Source organism: Monodelphis domestica, chromosome 4 (assembly GCF_027887165.1).
Source record: "Monodelphis domestica isolate mMonDom1 chromosome 4, mMonDom1.pri, whole genome shotgun sequence".
NCBI classification, from domain to species: Eukaryota; Metazoa; Chordata; class Mammalia; order Didelphimorphia; family Didelphidae; genus Monodelphis; species Monodelphis domestica.
The window spans coordinates 207,079,839-207,103,706 of NC_077230.1; the positions used below are offsets into that span (position 1 = coordinate 207,079,839).

At 35.7% G+C, this 23,868-nt stretch overlaps 1 protein-coding gene across 8 annotated transcripts; it reads left to right on the top strand.

The window, feature by feature from the left end:
* The first annotated feature begins 7,074 nt into the window (after nt 1-7,074).
* ASNSD1 (asparagine synthetase domain containing 1) lies at nt 7,075-16,654 on the top strand. 8 transcript variants are annotated; one of them, XM_016433740.2, is made up of 6 exons: nt 7,075-7,213; nt 9,850-9,903; nt 11,989-12,064; nt 12,482-14,035; nt 15,259-15,440; nt 16,312-16,654. In XM_016433740.2, exons 4-6 carry the CDS (start codon nt 12,572-12,574, stop codon nt 16,562-16,564), a joined length of 1,899 nt encoding a protein of 632 aa, XP_016289226.1. In that variant the 5' UTR covers nt 7,075-7,213; nt 9,850-9,903; nt 11,989-12,064; nt 12,482-12,571; the 3' UTR covers nt 16,565-16,654. The 8 variants fall into 8 exon arrangements, with proteins under 8 accessions (XP_016289226.1, XP_016289231.1, XP_016289228.1 ...); XM_016433745.2 differs by having other exon boundaries at nt 12,035-12,064; XM_016433742.2 differs by lacking the exon at nt 7,075-7,213 and adding an exon at nt 7,292-7,403.
* Nucleotides 16,655-23,868: the final 7,214 nt, after the last annotated feature.

Consider the following 23,868-nt stretch of genomic DNA (forward strand, 5'->3'; position numbering starts at 1 on the left):
CTGTTTGCCTCAGTTTCCTCAACTATAAAATAGGGATAAAATAGCACCTACCTCCCAGGATTATAGTGAGGATCAAATGAAATATTTGCAAAATCATTAGCACAGTATATAATTCATAATAGGTGCTATATAAATACTAGCTATTATTATAATTCTCATATCCAATTCTTTCTCTGTTCTTTGTATATGTAAATGAATTTATTCCTTGATGTTTTTCAAATTTATAACATTTTTAAAGAATAAATCATACCATGCTAGTCCTATTTCCTTTTTTGAGAGGATTATTTGCAAATAATGGAAATATTTTAAATATAGTTTATTTAAACCTTAGTGTTTCATGCTAGTCATATGGACAAGGAGGAACAGTATGGGCTAGATGGCATCTCTGTTAGATGGATCACTGATTGGATGACTCAGTCTAAAAAGTAGTTATATTAAAGAATTTATGCTAGCATGGAAGGAACTATCAAGGAGAATGCCACAGGAATGTGTCTTTTTTCTCAATAGTGTGGAAGAAGTCATAAAAAGCATGCCTGTCAAATTTACAAATGATACAAAGCTGAAAAAGATATCTAATATGTTAGAAAGCAATAGAGATCCAAAAAGATCTCAAGAGCTTAGGAAAGTGGAACAAATCAAATATTAAATTTAATAGAGAAAAGTTAACATTTAAGTTTTCTTAATTTTCTAATTTTAAAAATTAACATCATACATATGTACATATATATACATATATATACACACACATATATATAACGTAAAAAGAGCTAGCCAACAATTTCTGTGGGGGAAAAAACTAGGGATTTTACCTGTTTAAAAGCTCAATCACAATCAATAGTGTGACATGATAGCCAAAAAAAATTTAATGTTATCCTCTGCCTTAAAAGAAGCATATTTTATAGAAAAAGAAAATTAAGTATACTCTACACTGACCAAATAACATCTGGAATATCCAATTCTAAGGACAAAATTGCCAAGACATAAATAGGAATATGTCCTAATAGGGTAAGTAGGATAGTGAGGACTGGAGAATGTGGCATATAAATCAGGGATGTTAGCCTGCAGAAAGGGAGATTTGAGAAGATCATGATAGCATTGTACAAGTATTTAAAGGTCATCATGTGAATAAGGAGTGTGACTTGTTCTGCTTGCCCTCAAGGGGAAACATTAGGAGCAAAGAATATAGTTTCAAAGTGATAAGGTGAGGTTTGATGTAAAGAAAAACCTACTCACAATTAAAACGATCCAAAAGTGAAAAGATAGATGGTTGAGGAGAACCTGTGATTCACATTGCTAAATGTCCTCTGCCTTAGGAGTTTGCTGGAAAGACTTTGGCATTTTAGCAGGTGGTTGAAGGTTGGCATCAGGGAAAGGACCTAAAGATGAAACAACAGGAATGCCCTGAAAATTTGGGGAAATGCTACAGATTTTTGTGTAGAGCAGAGATCTTTCCACTATATTCTGGCCTCAATTTTGTGAGGGTCAATACTAACTTTCCATTCGGGCTATTATGAGTCTTAGGAACTCATATTATCACAGATTTCAATAAGGGTCCAAGAAGGTCATCTAGTTTGGTCTTATAATTTTATAGATGAAGAAACTGAGGCCCAGAGAAGTTAAGTGATTTACCCAAGATCATATAAGTGATAGAGCCAGGCTTCAGATGTTGGCCTTTTGAGTTAAAATAAATTGTACTTGCTTCCTTATTCTGTTAGACTCTTTTTCAAATTGCAAAATAGCTTACACTTACATGGTTGTTGTCTTTTAGATCAAAATGACATCCCTGGTAATATCTTTTGCTTAGAGTATAAATTGGATTTAAGTAAGACATTGTTGTCCAAAGGCATCGGCCTCATTATCTCTTCCAGAGTTTTCAAAGTCCAGTGGCAAGACAAAAGTCAGAATGACCCATGATGACCTGGAATGCAGTGGATGACTTTGGTTTCTTCAGTATCTGACCAAGCTCTAAATATGCCTCAGCTTCTGCTTCAGCCACCTCCATGGCCATTGGAACAAACTATTCTCAGCTCCCTTCTGCTGGGTGAAGCCTTCATGTGCTTGGCATAAAGACCCCTCTGCCTCACCAATGGCTTTGAGGTCTGTAAGTTACCTTCAACCTAGATTAGCCTGACTGCTAACAATTTGCTGGGATGAGGTCACTGAGCATGCCATAGCTTCCTGGAGCCAGTGGTGAAATCTGAGTAGCAGGTATATACCAAAAGGGGAAAGCAGCCCTGAAAGGGGCTCAGCAAGCCCTCACCCAGAGGTACTGGTCTCCCTGAATTCAAACAGGAGCTGGAGAATGATTCAGACCAGTGTGGTGTGCTAGATGGGGTCCTAGAACAGGAGGAGAATAAAATCAAGATAAACCTTCCTCCCATGAACCATCCAACGAGTCTTAAAAAAAAACAACTGATTACTGAAAAATTGGGAGGTCATTGTACAACCCAAATGGCATCACATAGTATTCATACAGGCTAAAAATAAGTCGAAAAGGCCATCTTCTATTCATTACTTTTTTGGATCTAAATTAGAGCATATGCTCCCCAGAGCTCTAATTTCACAAATATGGCTGCCAACTACTCCAACAGTTTGGCTGTCAAAAGCAGGAGATAACCCAGTATCTCCTGGGCCTGGAGAGTGAATGGCCCCTCGTGGATTTGTTGTTAAAGCAGTCTCAGCTCCTCATTCTTCTGAGACATGTTCCTGGGATGAGAAGAGTTAAGTCAATAGCCTTGTCCACATAGGGCAATTCCTTCTAAATGGCCAAGACAAAGCCTTCTGGAAAGTGATCTGCCAACAGCCGTGTCTAGTTGTGGCTTAGAGTACAGAAGGAAATGGTATTATATATTTTTCCCTGTGAAGATTTTTTGGGGCTAGACAGATCAATTTGGGGGTGGGCAGAGGGAGGTGGGGGAATTTTGAAGTTTGAAGAATTCCCATCCATTAGGGGAGCTATTATCCTTGATGTAGACAGTATCCAGGGGGCAGCCTGCCTTGCTAGATGGAATACCTCAAAGCCCTTTTGTAAAAAAGCCAGTTTATAATGTCTACCCATCAAAAGCAAAAAAAGCAAAAACCCATCCCCTTTACCAGACTATTAGAAATCTCTGAGAGCCGAGCTATGCAAACAGCTTCATGAGGGCCAGGGACAACAACAACAACAACAGCAATGGATCTTGGGAACTTTAAGTACCATCTGCTCCAGGCAGGAATGTGTATCTTTCAGGGGTTCTAGGTATAAGGTCTGGGTGCAGGTGTTACAGGTATCTCTGCAGCCCTCTGCTGGGGGGGAAGCAAAACAACAGGCATGCCTAACATTGATGCTGTGATCGGTGGCCGGTGTGGGAGGGATGGGAAGGAAGCGGGGAAAGGAAAGAAAGAGACTATGGGAATAGGGGAGAAAAGAAAGGAAGGAAGCAAAGAAATGAGCATTTATTACATATTTAGTATTGCACAGCATTGAGCACTTGGAATACAAATATAGGTGAAGAGAAAGAGTCTCTGTCCTCAAAGACCTTACATTTTAATGAAGGAAGAGAATGGAGGTAACCAGAGAGTCATTTTGAAACACAGAAGCCAGCAAGGATTGGGGGTGCGGGGAGGAAGCTGGCCTCAGTCCCTCTGTAAAATGGAGACTCCAGGAGTAAATTTAGGTGTATAATGTTTTTAACCTTTACCTTCTGTCTTAAATTCACTACTATGTATTGGTTCCAAGGTAGAAGAGTGGCAAGGGCTAGGCAATGGGGGTTAAGTGACTTGTCCAGGGTCACACAGCTGGGAAGTGTCTGAAACCACGGCCTGGCTCTCAATCCACTGAGTCACCCAGATGCAACCCCCCCTTTTTTTAATTTTTAATAATGTTTTTACTGAGAGACAGAGCACCAAAATTCAAGTAGGCTGAGACAAATGTTAGATTGGTTGCCAATTGGCGTTAAAAACTGTAGGAATCTTTAGGGAGACAAACTGAAGGAAATGCAGCAAAGGTAACACTCAAGCTGCTTCCCAGAAACCTAGGTCTTTTTAACCAAAAGGGACTGGAAGATCTTATCATGGCTGACACTGATGTCCCTATATGGACAAGTGAGTGCCAAAGTGAGGGATGTCACCTTTTGAACTAAACCTTAAAGCAAAATGATAGTTATTATTATCACTATGTATAGTTACTAATTATTAGTCTAGGTCCTCATCATGTCTTGCCTACTATCCAGTCATTCAACAAAAATGTACTAAGTGCCTATTTGGAACAGAACAATGGATTAGGTGGGGATAGCTGACGTTTATGTAGTACTTTAATGCTCACAAAGCACTTTAAATAATTATTACCGGATTTGAGCCTAACAACAACCCTCTGAGATATATACTACAAATAATACTATCCTCATTTCATAGATTAAAAAAAAAGCAACCTGAGGCTGAAAAGTAAGGAACTCCTCCATATGTGATCATATATCTAGTAAATTATTAGTATTATTCAGATCTAGATCTTCCTAAGTGTAGGACCAATACTCTAGCCACTCTTCCACACTAATATAGAACTAGAAAATTTTATCTATAGATTTTATTTTTTAGAAAATATTCAGAAATTATTTAGAACCAAATCTAATAAATGAGGTGGGTTGCTAAGCTACATAATATCATTCTCAGTTTCTATAAAACTGGGTATATCTATAAAAAAGTAGAGAAGGCTTTGTGTGGCATAGCAAAAATAATAATTTGTCATTACTTTTTAGTCATGCTTCAAGAACAGTATTCAATTGAAACTATTTTATAGCAAAATACTCTTAGTGGCACTACCAGCTGGCCCTGTTTTCCTTTGTTTGGTAGACATGGAAAAAAAACAAAGCAAAAATAATAACAACAACAACAACAACAAAGGTGTCATATTACCCCATGGAAAAGAAAGACTGGAGATGAAAAAACGATTTGTGAGTACATGATTATATTTGGTTTGACATTTGAATTACCAGTGAATAGCAGAGGCTAGGGTATATTTCCCATGTCAAATCCTCCCTTAGCGATCTGGATAAATAATTCTCCTAGGGGTACTAACCTAGTAGACTGACACCATTTTCTCATTTGCTAGCATATATTGTTATTGTTGTTCAGTCCTGCCTAACTCCTCATGACCCATTTAGAGTTTTCTAGGCAAAGATATTAAGAGTGTTTTGATAGTTCCTTCTCCAGCTCATTTTACAAATGAAGAAACTAAGTCAAACAGGGTGATTTGTACAGGATTAGATAGCTGAGATCATACATCTAGTAACTGAAGTTGAGGACTTGAACTCAAGTCTTCCTGACTCCAGGCCCAGCACTCTATCTACTGTGCTACCTAGCTGCCTCTTTCAAGTGAGACAGGATATACTCCAAGGGAGCTTTGTTAGCAATTAGTTGAGGGGGGCAGCTAGGTGGCCCAGTGGATTGAGAGCCAGGCCTAGAGATTAGAGATCCTGTGTTTAAATGAGATCTCACCATTTCTTAGGTGTGTGACCCTGGGCAAATAATTTAGCTCCCCTTGCTTAGCCTTTACTGATGTTCTGCCTTGGAACCTATACATAGTATTAATTCTAAGGCCAAAAGTAAGGGTTAAAAAAATAGTTGAGGTTGAAACTTAAAAATAAACACTTTTCAAAAGGAAATAATTCTATCAACAAGGTCAGAGAAGGGGGAGTACTCCAATAATCAGATTAGCTAAAATGACAAAAATGATTGTTGGAAGAATTGCTGCAAAACAGGCATACATTCACTAGAACTGCAAATGAGTTTAGCTATTCTGGAAAGAACTTTGAAACTATTCCCCAAGTCACTAAATTGTGTTTAGTGATCTTTGATGGTGGATCTTTGATCCAGTGTGATAGGTATATGACTCAAAGAAATAAAGCAAGAAGAAAAGGTCCCATCTGTACAAAAATATCTGAAGAGCTCTTTATTGTGGTAGCAAAAAATTAGAAACTAAGTGGATGTATCTTCTGGGATTAACTATGATTTATATAGTTAACTATTACTGTACTATAAGACACAAGGAAATGGATTGTTTCAGAGAAAACTGGGTGCAAATTTTATGAAATGGTTCAGAGTGAAATGAACAAAACCAGAAATACATAATTTACTCATCATTAGAAAGACAAGTTCCAAAGACTTGAGAACTTTGATTAATGAAATGACAAACCAAGATAGAAATGGACATGCAGGCATGAAGGACATAGCAATGTAGGCATTTACTTTGCTTGACAAAGATGCATATTTTTTTACAAGTTTTCTTTTTCAATTGGGGAGAGGAGAAGGGAGAGAGAAAATAAATGCTAATTGTAAAGAACAAAATTTAATTTAGAAAATATAACAATAAATTACCTAGGTAATTGATAGGCAGTGTACCCAATGGATAATATTGGCCTCAAGACCAGATAGGCTCAAATCACGGCTGACACCTAGTGGCTGTGGGAATTTAGACAAATCACTTAACCTCTAAACCCTCTAGGAAACAGATTATAAATTACAGAAAAGGGTCTGAAAAGTCCTTTTCCTCCTTTCCTAGCTTATTTGAGTTTCCAAGCCTGTGAAATTTCTTCACGGAAGATCTTCCAAGAGCAAAGAAAGTAGGAAATCTGAGGCTTCTATTTGTATTAATATCCCCAGCATTTAGTACAGTGCTTGGTACATATGAGCTTAATAAGTGTTTATTAAATCACAATAAGCATAAATTTAAAATGCCTTGGGTTTTGTTTTTTTGTTTCTGAGGACGACAAAGCACGACGGAGTACACTAGTGGAACTATTCCTAGCATGCTACCAAATGCTTTCAAAAACCTTCAAAAGCGCCTTTCGCTGCTACGCATGCGCAGAGGCGCCAGGGAGACAGCGGCCAAACGTGCGCAGAGACGCTAGAACTAAGCACGTTTCCCGAGAGCCCCTCCAATGACGTAGATACAGGGAGCTAAACCGTTTACACCCCCTGGTTCCTGGGAGGAAGGAGACAGAACGTAAAGGGGAGGAGGAGGAGGAGGAGGAGGAGGGGAGGGGAGGGGGGGGGTAAAGTACGCCGAACTTCTAAGGTAGCGCATGCAAGTGGCCGTTTCAGCTTGAGTCACCCCCGTCCTGTAGATTTTCTCACAGTTGGGGCAGAGATGCCGGGCAAGGGAACACGCCGGGAAGATGCGACCGAGCCCGGAACTTTCGCTAGTTTGCCCCTAAACAAGGAAGAGCTGAACTCGAAGGTAAGGCTAGAATATCGCGCCCCCTGCAGGCAGGGTTCCTGGGTGAGCCGCCTCTTCAGACACACTCCGCCTCCCCTACCCCCTTTGAGTTCCTTTCCCAGCATCCGGTGCAGTGCTCGTGAGGCAGGAAGCTTCTTCCCAGGAACCAGAAGGGCCTCGTGCGCGTTCACTATTATCGGAAGGAGGCATGGTTGGTACAGTGAGGACATTTCTGTAAGGCACCATTCTGTCTTGGAACTTGTCTGCGTGTGGAGAAGCAGCCGCCCTCCACAGGAAGGCCATTCCATTATCCATGATCGACTGCGGGTTATTTCTCTTCTTCTCCTACTCCCTTACTTTTTAAAGAGCCAATAAACCCTTTGGGGGCCAGGTGCATGAAGAGTTAGGGGTAAGAACCCGGGGAACTGAAAGCGGGCGTCGGGTGGGCTTAGGCGTCTTGATCTACGCCACGATTCTAATTCTGGGTCATAGACTTGTGAGTCAGGCTTAGGTAGTAAGCATTATTAGCTATGAGACCACTTCACGGGGGATGGGAAAAGGGAGTAGAAACTAAAATGTCATTGTCAGGGTTGCTTTAGGCAGGTCCCCCATTTTTTGCCCCTCTGAAATGCAAGGATCACATCGTTTCAAACTAAAAACATATATGGAAAAGAGTTGTCACTTACGAAACGTTATAAGGAAAGCACTAATCTTCTACCCAGAATTAGGATTTTAGCCTTTACAGCTAGAAAGTGCCCTGGTGATCAACTTGGCCTGTACCCTTATTTTCTAGGGCAACTAGATGGTTCAGGTAGGCTTAGAGGCCAGAAGACTTAAGTTCAAATCTAGCCTCAGAGACTTAATAGCATAACAACCACCCTGGGCAAGTCACTTAACTTCTGTTTCCTTTAGTTTCCTCATATTTTCAAAATGGGGATAATGATAGCATCCATCTCCCAGGGTAGTGGTGAAGATCAAATGAGATACCAATTATAAATTGCTTTGCACAGTGCCTTGCACATAAGAGGTGATTCGTGTGATAAGGGAAGAGGCAATTTCTTATTAGGTCTGACCTGAATATGAATAGTTAACTTGTTATTTAGAAGTAAGGCTATTCAAAGAGTAGTAAAAAGTATGTTATCATGGAAAGGTGTTGCTAGTGATAGAATATAGTATATGTACCAGTGTATGGGAGCCTTCTAAGATGTGAGAAATGCCCCCAGACCTAGAGAGGGGGAAGAGAGCAGCCTGGCCCCTCATCCCTTTGGCTTTCTAGTAAAGAATTCCGGGGAATTCTGTGCTGTGGCAATGGCACTTGTACTCATAGAGAGAGTGGCTCTGAGTGCCCCCCTCTCACACTGGTACCATGTTTGCCACCACGGATATATACCATATTTAAATTTATAAAGCTTTGTCTCATAACCTTGTGAAGTAGTTTAAATATTGGCATTGCCATTTCACATGTAAGGAAATAGATAGGAGAAGTTGTGACTTGCCTATGGACCCACAAACATTAAATAGAAAAGCCAGGACAGAAACCAGATTTTTTCTGATTTCTATATATAGTGTTCTTTATATGGCACCAATTTGCCATTATCTAGTTCTTTAGAGTTGGCAGCTGTCTAAGATGTTATCTAGTCCCAAGTCATTTGTTTTATAGGGGTGATAACCAGTGTACTGGTAGTACTACAATTTCTGCTGCTAATGAGAGTCTGCTGACCATTTTGTGGAGCCTTACAGTCTTACAAGTTCTTTTCTTTCCAACTGCTTTGTCCCACCTCCACATTTCATTTACATGCTCAGATCTCTCATTCTGACCAACATCAAGAGGAAAGGAATTAGAACCCTAAGTTATTATTACCTTTTTAATCTGTTTAAGAAAGTTTACATTAAAAAACAATCTTAACCTGTACCCACCTTTTGTACCACCCATTGTAGTGGAAAGTGACCATAGACTGTGCCAACAGAATGTAAATTCTGGACTTAGTGATTTGTAAGTCTGTCTTCTTACCAAACTAGATAAGTTTATCTTTGGGTTGGCTGCAAGGTGATGAAATCTTCAGTCATGAGAACTTTCAAAGACAAAATCTGCTAAGTAATAGATTGCAATCTTCAGTAAGGAAAAGAGGGGCTCTTGTAAACAAATCACAAATCCACCAACTATTGAAGTATATGTACAGTGGCCATTTATATTATAATATCTCCTGATTCTTTTGATTTTGCATTTACATATATATATACAACACTCTTAGTTCTGTTTTTTTTTTAATTCTACATTTTCTTTTTATATTTATATGTATCCTTTGTAGTATTCTTTATGGTGGTATAGTACTCTGCTACATTAATGTGCTAGTCTATAGCCACTTGTTTTTGCTTTTTCATGTAGCTCAGTGATAAACATCTTTGCAAAAGAATTCTTTGTAAATATTTTCTTGGGATCTATATTACAGTAGTGAGATAGCCGAGTCAAGGGGTAAGATCATGTTGAGAATATTATCAGATTATTTTCCAGAAAAATTATATGAGCTCTTAATGTGCTGGCTAATTTTTAGCTGTCAGCTTGTCATGTGTTGTTAATGCTGAGATGAAGCCACCCTATCATATAGATAATCTTCTCAAAAGACACTTGAGAATATGTTTCAATCTTACTTCTCTAGATTAAAGAACAAAAAGTTGTTGTGGATGAACTTTCCAACTTGAAGAAAAACAGAGTAAGTAATTACCAAACTAATTTTGCACAGTATGTTATGTCAATGATAATTGACATAACACTTGACATTTAAAAAGCATTCTTCTTCATCTCATTTTAGTTTTACAACCTTGTTAAGTAAGTACCAAAGGCATTAGTCCTATTTTACATATGAGGAAACTAAGACAGTTAAGTGAATGATGACAAAGACAGAATTCAGACCCAGATTTTCCTGACTATACCACAAAATCTCCTTATGTGTTTGTAATTTAATAACTAAATAATTCAAAACCTAGATACTCTTTGTAAAAGTTTTATAGAATTTTAATCACCTACTTTAATGAATGATTGAGGGCCATCCTTTGTATACTTTTGGCTACTTGTCCCCCCTCTTATATCTACTGGGATTTCTTAATTTGGAAAGAAAAGTAATTTGAATTTAGTGATAGGCTTCTACTTTAGGAATTATCCTATATAGGATTGTAACAAGTTGTTCTTAAATGATGGTAAAGTAATAGGAAATGAACTTACAAACTAAAAGCAAAATGGATTCAGCTTAAAATAATTTGACCATGAGCTTTAAAGTAATAAAGTATGCTACCAAAAAAAAAATCATGGAAGGTCTTCTCATAGGATAGAATTTAATCCATCATCCTAGCAACAAATTCCAACCCCATCTCTTTGGCCATGATAATGGATAGATAATAGTCTCCATTTTGCACCTCATGGTTTACAAAATATTTTAATTCTGTGAGGTAAGTGAGCCAGATAAACTTTAACTGATGCTTCTTGCCCTCAAATTTACTGTGTAAAATCAGTAGATATTTCCTTCTAAATGACTGTTTTAGTACTCCATCCTTTATCCCCTTACCCAGTCAGCCCTGTGAGGCCAGTGTGGAAGTGAATGATCTTAAAGACATAGCTGTATTCCTATAAGTCCAGGCATTGCCACAGTATCATTACAGAACCTGACTTAGTTCCAAAAAGTGAAAAGTTTTTATTCTTTCTGGTTAGTATATTACTAAATCCACAGCTATATCTATGATATATACCAAAGTCACTGCTGGGGCTTTTTCATTATGTTTGCAACTTATGGTACCATTCCATTGATCAGTTCTGTTATGCTTCCTTTTATTTTATTTTCTTAAGCAGTAGCTTCCTGTTTTATATTTGAGTAACTAAGGACTATTTTTTTTTAAGCTCTGATCTTCTATTTAAAAAAAAATACAGGCAGAAGAGCAGTAAGGACCAGACAGTGGGGTTAGGTAAGGATCACACAGCTAGGAAGTGTCTGAATCTAGATTTGAACCCAGGACTTCTAGTCTGTGGAGCTCACTCTCAATCCAATGAGCCACCTAACTGCCCCCAGGATTTTTTATTTAGAACTAAAAGGAACCTTCCAGACCATCTAATCAACCCCCTTATTTTACAATTGGAGAAACTTGAGAATTTAGAAAGAAAGGTAACCTAAGTTATATAGTTGTATGCATCAGAGGAATAACTTAAAACCAGATCCTCTGACTTAAGAGCGTATACATTTCTGGTTCACTATGTTGTCTTTAGTATTTTCTTCAAAAGTACAGTGTATTTTAATTATATTGAGAATAGATAGAACACTTATTTAAGTGAAATAAATTTGGTTGGAGAAAGGGAAGGGTAAATTGCTTGACACAAAATGGTCATTACAAATCTTTCGAAAGCTTTATTTTTCCACTTAGTGCAGTCATAAGTATACAAACTGCTTATAAACAGTTTTTGGAAGAAATAATACATTTGAATGTTTTAAAGAACTATGCAGGTCAGTGAAGCATTGGAGGAAGGAAGAGTCTGTGTTAGGAAGACCTGCAATCAGTTTCTTGACTGACACATACTAGCTGTATTGCACTAAGCAAGTTTTATCTACAAATTTCACAAGCAACTTTCTAAGACATAAATTGCTCATCAGACAATTACTGGTGATTAGGAACTGCCAATATAATCTTGTATGGTTAGATTGTAAGTAGATATTAGAAGTTCAGTCACTCAGTGATTGCTAATGATTGTCAAAGATTTGATACTCACTAGATCAGATCTTGCTTGGCCTAAAATGTTTGTTTGTTTTTTGCAGAAAGTTTATAAGCAGCAACCAAACAGCAACATATTCTTTCTTTCAGATAGAACAGAAATGCTCTCTGAAAGCAAAAGTGAGTTTTTTTTCTGTTAACTGTTATTCATGTTTGTATACAATTCCATCGGGGGGGAAAGGAATGATGATTTATTCTTACTAATATGTAAAAAAAAAGTCATACTAGATATTACTGATTTGACATTTTTTTAGTAAAGAATCAGTCCTGTACATTTCAATTAAGTGAGGTTAATTGAAGTCCAAATTAATCCTAGGGGAGGATGGAGGGGCACAAAATTTTACTAACCTATATTCTCCCCAGGCAGTCTATCTTGTTCTTTAAACATAAGACAAATTAGACGATTACTATTCCTGGGCACTAACACAGGGTGTGTCTCTTTCTGTAGGACTGGTCTTTTTGAATTACCTGTATATGTATAGTAAGTTAATAGGTCTCTGAAAGATTTACTTTAATATTTACTTTTTCTTTCCACAGATACATTAGATGAGTTGAAAAAAGTCCACCAGGAAATTGAAAATACAGAAAAAAATAAAATCAAGAAATAAGTTTGCTAAGTTCTACATAATGTGTGGCATTTGTTGTTCAGTCACTTTATCCATTGAGCGTGATAGGGATGACCTTTTGCATAAGAATCTACTCCATAATCTTAAACGAAGAGGACCCAACAGTAGTCAACAGGTGTTAAAGACTGGTACTGATTATCATTGTTTATTTTCTGGTCATGTCCTTCACTTAAGAGGCCTTTTGACTCCCCAGCCCATTGAAGATGAAAGAGGGAATGTATTCCTTTGGAATGGAGAAATCTTTAGTGGAATAGATGTGGCAGTAGAAGAGAATGATACTCAAATTATGTTTAATCATCTTTCCTCATTTAATAATGAATCTGAAATTATGTCACTTTTTTCAAGTGTCCATGGTCCATGGGCTTTTATTTATTATCAGGCATCTAGTCATAGTGTATGGTTTGGTAGGGATTATTTTGGTCGTCGTAGCTTGCTTTGGCATTTTAGTAATACAGGAAATGGTTTCTGCCTTGCTTCAGTAGGTACCCAAGCTGCTGAGATAGTAAACCAGTGGCAGGAAGTTCCAGCATGTGGAATTTTCAGAATTGATCTCAAGTCCTCTGCCCTTTCCAAACATGTAGTTTTAAAATTGTATCCTTGGAAATGCATTTCTAGAGAGAATATAATAGAAGAAGTTGTCAGGAGTCTTAATCTGATTTCAGATAGTTTGCCACCATTTGTATCCATTGAGATAAATGAAGCCAGACTTTGTCTTAATACACCTGTTGCTCCACTAAATAAAAGGTTGACACAAGGTTCATTTGATTCTCATAGTCATAGTTCCAGTATCCCAGCTACAATAGAAAATCTTCAGATTTTCCTTAGAGATGAGCACATGAAGAAACAGGTTCATCAGTTAATTCATGTCTTAAGTGAAGCAGTAAAGAGACGAGTTTTATGTTTAACCAGAACTGAAAGTCAGTACGTAAATGATGAATTTTCTAAAACCTCTTCTAAGAAAGCAAATATTGCAATACTTTTTTCTGGTGGCATTGATTCCATGGTTATCGCAAGCCTTGCTGATCGCCACATTCCTTTTGATGAACCAATTGATCTTCTTAATGTAGCTTTCATGACTAAACCGACTAGGCATACTGCTTTAACAAAAAAAAGTAGTAAGCCAAAAAAACATCTTCAAACACCTTCTGAGGAAAACATTAAAGGACTTGCTACCCCAACTGATAATGTTCAAGACCAAAATTTTAATGTGCCAGACAGGCTCACTGGCAGAGCAGGATTAAAAGAATTGAAATCTCTAAATCCTTTAAGAATTTGGAACTTTGTAGAAGTTAATGTTACTCTGGAAGAATTACAAAGAATGAGACAACACCGAATAAACCAGTTAGTTCACCCCTTGGATACAGTTTTGGATGACAGCATCGGTTGTGCGGTCTGGTTTGCTTCTAGAGGAATTGGCTATATTACAAAAGAGGATGAAATGCAACTATATGAAAGTTCTGCAAAGGTATGGTATGAGTTTCTTAAGTTATAACAATTTAGGAAGTACAAAGCAGATAATTGTATCATCAAATTATTAGAGAAATACAATAGGGGCCCACATTTTGATTGGATTAAAAACAAGGCCTGATATTTATCTGGATCAGGGAGAGGGGTGATGCATGGATGCTAGAAGTCTTTTGGCTTCCTGGTATTCAAAATGACACTTGCCTCTTGTCCCCCATGACTCCTGGTCTCTGCTTACCTCCTGTCCCACATAACTCTTGGCATCCAGAAGACTGACCTCTGACCTGAACTAAGGTCAAATCTGTCAATTGAGGGAGACCCAAAAAAGGTGATGGGGGAAGGTATGGGTCAATCTCCAGAGATTTTTAATTTTAACAAGTATCACTACTCTTGTACTTTGGGGCAATTATTAAAAACCAAATAGTATTAATGAAATTGAAACGCTGCTCTGATAGATACTTGTCACAAATGATAATTAAAGCAAAGTCTGATTTCAGTAGCTGTTTGCCACAAAACAATGTAATGATTCACTAAAGCTTCCCAGAGCAAGAATGATCAGAATGAGGCAAACTGCTATAAACTTTATGCCACTTGGGGAAATGGTGCAGATTTCGCTGATAATTAAATTTTTTTTTATTTTACATAATTTTCTGCCTTTTTTTTTATTGCCTAACAAATATACCTGAACTCACGTGTGTTGAGTTTGTGTACAAGAAGGCCTTACCTGTATATTATATAAATGTTTGGCTGGTTTATTTAGTACCAGTGAATGATAACCAATTTGTGTAATGGGGAAACTCCAATATTCTCCCATCATAAAACATACATTTCTTTTAAGAGCTTTTGTAAAGGGATAACTTTATCCCCATGTCAATATTAATAAGGCTAAAAAATAAAAACATTGTATTTTGCCAGTAAATAGAGGACAGCAATTGTTTCTTTTATTTCTTCTCACAGTACAGAATGAAGATTTAATTGCTAGCTTATTTTAGAGCAACTTTTCCCCTAATATTTTAACATGAATTTAAAACAATAGCACTCTTAAATTGCAGATCAGCATAATAGATAAACCTTGTTTAGTATAAGTTTTTTTTTATGCCTTCGTGTTTTATGAGTTAGAAGTTAATCCTTTTTTCTGTAGTTTTAGTATGGCTTTCCCTTACAGTCCTACTTAACATCTTGATATTTTAAAAAACTAATTTAAATTTATTCAAACTTCTATAGGTAGTTCTTACTGGGATTGGTGCAGATGAACAGCTTGCAGGATATTCTCGTCATCGTGTCCGTTTCAATACACATGGTCTAGAGGGTTTGAATAAAGAACTAGAAATGGAACTGGACCGAATTTCGTCTAGAAATCTTGGCCGTGATGACAGGGTTATAGGTGATCATGGAAAAGAGGCAAGGTAATCCAAATGATGTGGTTTTGGTGAGTTAATTAGAAAAGAAGACTCAGAATTATAAACTATTAAAGATAATGTCTATCTCCCTCTTACAAAGGAACAGAGCCTAGAAAAGTAATAGTTTAATTAAGATCACACAGCAAAGAGTATATGGATTGGCCACCTTTCAGGGTACTTTCACTAGTCTAAGCAGGGCCTTTTAGTTTCCTTTTTAAAGGTAAAAATAGAACAGCAGTAAGACTATATTCTATGTATAACTTCATTTCTGGAGCCAATACATAAAAGTACAGATAATGAAAGTAGAATATTTAAACATGCATAGTATTCTCATGTCACTAATCTTGGCCTACTTTTATTTTGACCATTTATTTGTTACATGTATTTAAAATTTACAAAGTAAAATTTACAAGCCTGTACTATTAAAAAGATTTTCTTTTTCACTGAGAACCTGTAAATTTATATCCTAAATATGCCTGTTTAGTTTAGGAAAATAAGTTCTAAAAATCCGAATTATAATGAATGTATTGTTTTACTTTAAGGGTAAAATGCATTAGGTGAGTTTCTATTATTTTACCATTACATATTGATCATAATCCTATTTTAATAAATAAATTTGTAGTTTATTATAATTAAGAGGCTAGTTTACTATATATCTTGGTAATTCAACCACAGTAAAAGTACTTTACTGAAATTTGCATTTCCTCTTAATCAAAAACTACTATGTTCTATATTTCTTGTTACTAAGGTTAACTTCCACAACCATAGGAGTTTTTACATTCTTAGGAATAGTACCTTCACAGTTAAACTTACAACTATATGAATACAAATGGGCTATTTTCCAACCTCATTTCATAAAGTTTTATTTTCAATTTAGGTTTCCTTTCCTTGATGAAAATGTTGTCTCCTTTCTAAATTCTCTGTCCATTTTGGAAAAGGCAGACTTGACTTTACCCCGCGGAATTGGTGAGAAATTGATTTTGCGTCTTGCGGCTTTAGAACTTGGTCTTACTGCTTCTACTGTTCTACCAAAAAGAGCCATGCAGTTTGGATCTAAAATTGCAAAAATGGAAAATAATAATGAAAAGGCCTCTGAGAAATGTAGTCGACTCCAAGTGTTATCAGAATAACTCCATGTTGAATAAGATATTCAAGTTGGAATGTACATATTACATTTATTGAATTATTACATAAAAATAAAATATTTTTCTATTACTATGTATTGTAGTTAATCTATTTGATGCTCAGACTTATTTTTCCTTAGCTTGCAAACAAGTTGCTTGAAACTTAACAGGAACTGGGGCCTTGTTTTTAAAAAGATTTATTTTAAAGTACAGCTTTCATCTTTTTTTTTTAATTTTTATTTAATTAATTTATATTATTTTTCCATGGTTACAAGATTCATGTTCTTTCCCTGCCCTCCCCAAAACCCCTCCCATAGCCAAAATGCAATTCCTCTGGGTTTAAATGTGTCATTGATTAAGACCCATTTTTATACCATTAATATTTGTACTAAGCTGATCATTTAGAGTCTATATCCCCAATCATATCCCCATCGATCCTTGTGATCCAACAGTTGTTCTTCCTCTGACTGTAGACAGCATTCTTTCTCATAAATCTCTCCGAATTGTTCTGGATCATTGCATTGCTCCTAGTAGAGAAGTCCATTACATTCAATTGTACCACAATGTATCCATCTCTGTGTACAATGTTCTCCTCATTCTGCTCCTCTCACTCTGCATCAATTCCTGGAGGTCGTTCCAGTTCACATGGCATTCCTCCAGTTCATTATTCCTTTGAGCAAAATAGTATTTCATTGCCAACATATACCATAATTCATTCAGCCATTCCCCAATTGAAGGGCATCTCCTCATTTTCCAATTTTTTGCCACCACAAAGAGCGTAGCTATGAATATTATCTCTTTAGGGTACAAACCCAGCAGTGCTCTGACTGGATCAAAGGGTAGGCAATCTTTTACCACCCTTTGGGCATAGTTCCAAATTGCCTTCCAGAACAACTGGATCAATTCACAACTCCACCAGCAATGTATTAATGTCCCAATTTTGCCACATCCCCTCCAATATTCATTACTTTCCTTTGCTGTCATGTTAGCCAATCTGCTAGGTGTGAGTTGTTTTGATTTGCATTTCTCTTATCACAAGAGATTTAGAATATTTTTTTATGTGCTTATTGTAGTTTTTATTTCTTTATCTGAAAATTGCCTATTCATGTCCTTTGCCCATTTGTCAATTGGGGAAGGGCTTTTTTGTTCAATTGATTTAGCTCTTTATAAATTTGAGTTATTAGACCTTTGTCAGAGTTTTTTGTTATGAAGATTCCCAATTTGTTGCTTCCCTTCTAATTTTGGTTGCATTGGTTTTGTTTGTACAAAACCTTTTTAATTTGATGTAATCAAAATTATTTATTTTGCATTTTGTAATTGTTTCTAACTTGCTTGGTCTTAAAAACCTTTCCTTTCCCAAAAATATGACAAGTATACTATTGTGTTCACCTAATTTACTTATAGTTTCCTTCTTTATATTTAAGTCATTCATCCATTCTGAGTTTATCTTGGTGTAGGCTGTGAGATGTTGATCTATACTTAATCTCTCCCATCTGTTTTCTAATTTTCCCAGAAGTTTTTGTCAAATAGTGGATTTTTGTTCCAAAAGCTGGCATCTTTGGGTTTTTCATAAACTGTCTTGCTGAGCTCACTTACCCCAATTCTTTTCCACTGATCCTCCTGTCTCTTTGCCAGTCCCATATTGTTTTGATGACCACTGCTTTACAGTTAGTTAGCTTTTTTCATTTTAAGCTGGCATTGATATTAGCACACTTTTGAACCAATATTTGCTACATCAGTTAAAACATAGTGTGTCTTGAAACTCTCAAGTGCATCCTGCAAACATCACTTGTGTTTAAGGTACTTAAAGGCACATTATCCATAAAATAAATACCATAACCATTTGCTTAAATGTCAGAATTTTAACTAAGAATTTTGTGCCTGAATTGAGTTTCACAAAGAGTTCTCAAAGATTTTCAGAGGAATGTAGTAACTTTGTTCTTGAACAGTTTATTCTAAGTAGGAGCTAAACTAAATTTATGCAGTTGAAGGATTAACAGTTTCTCAGCAGGATGTCAGTTTTTCAGTGCCCTGGGGACAAAGCCAGAGTTACTCTGAGGAAGTTCTATCTAATTAAAGTTTAATTCTAGGCTTCTTAAAAAATAAATTTTTTCATTAATTAAAAATTAAAATAAGTGTAAGCTTAAAAAAGAATTAAAAGAAAAAATGACTAGCATTAAAGATGATTAAAAAGGTGAATAGACCACCAATGAATGAAATTAAAGCAATTTTAGGAGTTATTTTGCTTAATTATAATTTGCAAACAAATTTAACAAATTATAAATTTGCAAACAAGTTTAACAGTAAGCAAAATTGAAGAATGTCTACAAAAATAATAAAAACTGCCTAGGCTATCAGAGAAAGAAATCTAAAAAAACCCTATTTAAAAAAAATAAATTGATCAGACTATAAATGAACTTCCTTTAAAAAGGGGATGGGGGGCATCAGGACCAGATTGATTTATAAGTGAATTCTGCTAAATATTCAAAGATAAACTAATTCCAGTGTTAAATTATTTGAAATAAAGGCATTTTATCAATCTCCTTTTGTGAAACAAATATGGTACTGATACCTGAATGAGAAAGACCACAAACAAAAAGAAAATTATATACTAATTTCATTAATGAAAAAGGCAAAAATCCTAAATAAAATACTGCCTAAGAGATTGTTAACAATGTATCACAAAAATTAAAAATTTTGACTACACAGGGTTTTACCAGGAATGCATGAATGGTTTAATATATGGAAAACTAACAACATAATTGATTATTTTAATAACAAAAGTATTAAAAATCATGATGCAGAAAAAAATTGACAAAATGTAATATTCCTTTTAAAAACACTGGAAAGAATAGGTATAAATGGTTTTTTTAATCTTAAAATGTTACAAAGCATCTACCTAAAACTATCAGCAAGTATTTTTAATGGTATTAAACTTGAAACCTTCACAATAAGAGGAAAAACAGGGATGTTCATTATCACCAATATTATTTAACATAGTATTAGAAAAGCTAGCAATAAAAAGAAAGAACCTGAAATAAGAATAGAATGGGCAAAGGTGCAGACAATATGGCTAATGTACAAATTCTAGAGATTCAACCAAAAAAATTAATTGAAACTCAATTTTAGCAAAATAGCAGGATATAAAGTAAATCCACATAAATAATTTGCACTTTTATATACTAACAAAGTCTTACAAGAAGAGGTGGAGACTACTTCGTTTAGAATAACCACAGAATAAAACATTTAGGAGTATACCTACAGAAACAGAAACTACACAAACATAAAACATTTTAGACAAAATCAAATTAAATGTAGAAAATTTTTTTGTGGATGGGTAGAGCCAACAGAATTAAAATACCAATCCTACCTAAACAAATCTATTCAATGCAATCCCAATCAAATTACCAAAAATTATGATCTAAAAAAAAAGTCATTTAGAAGAACAAAAGATCAAAAAAATGTAACGAGCTAACAGTAACAGATTTTAAACTGTATTATAAAGCAGTAATTATCTGGTACTGGCTAAGAAATAGGTAGATCAGTAGAACAGAATATACAACAAACAGTAGTAAAAGATTATGAGTAACCTGGTATTGAAAAAAAAGCATAGATCTAGGATCTTGGAATAAGAAATCACTATGGTAAAAATTGCTAAGACAACTGAAAAGTAGTTTGTCAGAAACTAGGTACAGACCAATATCTTACATCATTCACTAAGGTAAGATAAAAATGGAAATGTGATTTATATAGAGAAGAGGAATTTATGAATAAAATGGAGAGCTTCGTGAGATGTAAAATGGATAGATTTAAGTTCATTAAATTAAAAATGTCTTGTAATAAATAAAACATGAGGAGAGTAAGAGAGCCAAGATGGTAGAGTATGAGAATGGACATCTGGAACTGCTCTGAAAATCCTCTCCAACCTTAAAATTAGTGCAGGAAAACAAATCCTGGGGTCACAGAACCAACAAGAAGACTGAATGAAAACTCCTGCAGAAAACAATTTGAAAGGTAGGCAGAAAGGGTCTTTCACTAGGGAAATAGGGGAACTTGAAGTAAAACTATACAGAGGAGAGCCTCCCACCCATCCCCCACCTGCTGTATCAGATTCTGAACCTGGATATAAGCCAACTTTGAGACCCCCAGGACCCTGACTAAGCCAATAGCAGAGCACTCCTTGAAGCCCCAAGCCATGGTCAAAGCCTGCAGTGAGGCTAGCAGCCCAAAGGACTTGGCTATTCAAGCCTGAGGTGAAGTTCCAAGCCCAAGAATAAAGTAGCTTACCATGGTCTAAGCCTGCAAACTATCAGCAGTCTCTAGAGGAAATGTATCAGCAGCAGGAGGTGGCTTTCAATGCTCAGCCTACATAACACCTTGGAAGATCTGAAATTTGCAGAAAAGCAAAACTAGAAGTAGCAGTAAGGGGAAATTTCAAGTTAAAAAAAAATGCATCTTCTACCCAGAAAACAGACCACCTTTAAGATAAAAGTAAAAGTTTTTGAAAAAGGCTAGGGAAATGAGCAAATAGCAAAAGAAACATAGTCATAGAAAATTTTTATGGAGACAAAGAGAAAGGCATAGAAAAGGAATTTAAAAATCAAATGAGAAGCACAGAAGAAAACTGGGGAAAAGAAATGAAATTAAGGCACAAAAATTCAATGAAGAAAAGAATTTTTTAAAAGATAGAATTGACCAAATGGAAAAGAAGGTTCAATAGGCCATGGAAGAAAATCATTCATTAAAAATTGGATTTGGGAAAATCGAAGTTAATGTTTTCCTGAGACATCAAGAAACAAGCAAATCAAAAGAATGAAAAAAATAGAAGAAAACATGAAATATCTCAGTTAAAAAAAAAACTGACCTGAAAAATAGATCTAGGAGAAACAATCTAAGAATTATTGGACTACCTAAAAGTCATGATCAAAAACGAAAAAGCCAGGGGCAGCTGGGTAGCTCAGTGGATTGAGAGCCAGGCCTAGAGACGGGAGGTCCTAGGTTCAAATCTGGCCTCAGACACTTCCCAGCTGTGTGACCCTGGGCAAGTCACTTGACCCCCATTGCCTAGCCCTTACCACTCTTCTGCCTTGGAGCCAATACTGTGTATTGGCTCCAAGACAGAAGGTAAGGGTTTAAAAAAAAAAACACGAAAAAGCCTAAGACATCATATCATAAGAAATTATTTAAAAAATAAACTGCCCTGATATTCTTGAATAAGTGGGTAAAATAGAATTGGAAAGAATCCACAGATCACCTCTGCAATAAATCCCCAAATGAGAACTCCCAAGAATATTATAGCCAAATTCAAGGGCTCCCAGGCCAAGAAGAAAATACTGTCAACAGCCAGAAAGAAATCATTCAAATGTCATGGAGCCACTATCAGGATTACACCAAATTTAGCAGGTTATAAATTAAAGGATTGAAAGGTTCATAATTGGCTCAGAAAGGGAAGACACAACCCAACTCATTGGAGAAGAAAATTCTATCACCCTATAGAGAAGTGGGAGGGGAATAAGAAGGGGGTGGGTTTAGGAGGGGAGTAATATAGGGTAGGGGAAATTGGGGGTAGAGTGAATAAAAACAAAACACTTGTGTAGAGCCACAGAGTGAAAAAGAAAGTGCAGGATGAAAAAGGGAAAACAAGATGTAGAGAAGACATAGATAATAATAACTGAATGTGAATGGGATGATCTCACCCATAAAACGGAAGCAGCAGAATAGATGAAAAACTAGAATTGTATGATATGTACAAGAAACATATTTGAAGCAGGTAGACACATAGAATAAAGGTAAGGGAATGGAGCAGAATGTTGGTTTTTAACTAAGACCAAAAAAAAAAAAGTAGCAATTGTTATTCCAGAGAAAACTAAAGCAAAAATAGATCTAATTAAAGAGATAAGGAAATTATATCTTGATATGACATACTATAGACAGTAAAGTAATATCAATACTTAACATATATGCACCAACTGATATAGCCTCCAAATTTTTAAAGGAGAAACTCAATAAACTTACGGAAGAAATAGACAGTAAAACTATACTATTGGTGGACCTTGACCTTCCCCACTCAGAACTAGATAAATCTTACCAAAAAAATAAGAAATAAAGGAAGTGAATGAAATTTTGGAAAAGTTAGATTTAAAAGATCTCTGGAGAAAACTGAATGGAGATAAAAAAAAGGAATGTATCTTTTTCAGCAGCATATGGTACATACACAAAAGTTGACCATGTACTAGAGCATAACAATTTTACAATCAAATGCAGAAAAGCAGGAATAATAAATGCATCCTTTTCAAATCATAATTCAATAAAAAATTATAATCAACATGAGTACATGGAAAGACATAAAAATTTAATTGGAAACTAATTCTAGGAAAGAGGTAGGTCAAAAAATTATAGGAACAATAATTTCATTAAAGAGAATTGACAATGGGGACATGACATATCAAAATTTATGGAATATAGCCAAAGCAGTACTTGGGGAAATTTTATATCTCTGAATGCTTATATCAATAAAATAGACAAAATGCAGATGAATGAATTGGGATGTTTTGGCAAGCAATTTGATCTGTCATAACTGCGTAGTGGCAGAGAATTAGACATTAAAGGAATATATCCATAGAGGAATGCCTGAACAAATTGTGATATGTGATGGTGATGGAATGCTATTGTGCTATAAGAAACAATGATCAAGATGACTTAAGAAAAAGCTAGAAATATCTACATGAACTGATGGAGAGTGAAACAAGCAGAAACAGGAAAACATTGTACACAACAACAGCAATATTGTATAATGATCAACTGTGAAAGACTTAGCTAATCTCAGCAATACAATGATCGGGGACAATTCTGATGGACTTATGACAAAGAATGCCATCCAACTCCAGGGAAAGCATCCTATTTTTCCCATTAATTTATTTGTGGTTTTATTTGGGAGTTTTGATTTTATGTGAATATTCTCTTACAACAATGACTAATATGGTAGTACATTTTGCATGATAACACCTATACAACCCAGATCAAATTGCTTACCATCTCCTGGAGTGGGTAGGAAAGAGAGGGTAGGAGATAATTTGGATCTTATAATTCTAGAAAATCAATGTTGAAAATTGTTATTACTTGTAATTGAGAGAATAAGAATATATAACAACACAAAAAGTAAATAAATGAAAATGAAACACTAAAAAAAAAAGAAAAAAGAATTGCCAAGATTAGGACAGCAGAAAATTAAGAAATAATTTTCATAGGCAGTCTCTCAGATAGAGCTCTCTCATTTCAAACATGAAGAACTTTGTCAAATTTATAAGAAT

Bases quoted from the DNA above. Each gene is read 5' to 3' on its own strand.
- ASNSD1 (XM_016433740.2), top strand. From the start codon at position 12,572: ATGTGTGGCATTTGTTGTTCAGTCACTTTATCCATTGAGCGTGATAGG. The intron at 14,036-15,258 runs GTATGGTATGAG...AAACTTCTATAG, and splicing joins TATATGAAAGTTCTGCAAAG to GTAGTTCTTACTGGGATTGG. The intron at 15,441-16,311 runs GTAATCCAAATG...TTTTCAATTTAG, and splicing joins GATCATGGAAAAGAGGCAAG to GTTTCCTTTCCTTGATGAAA.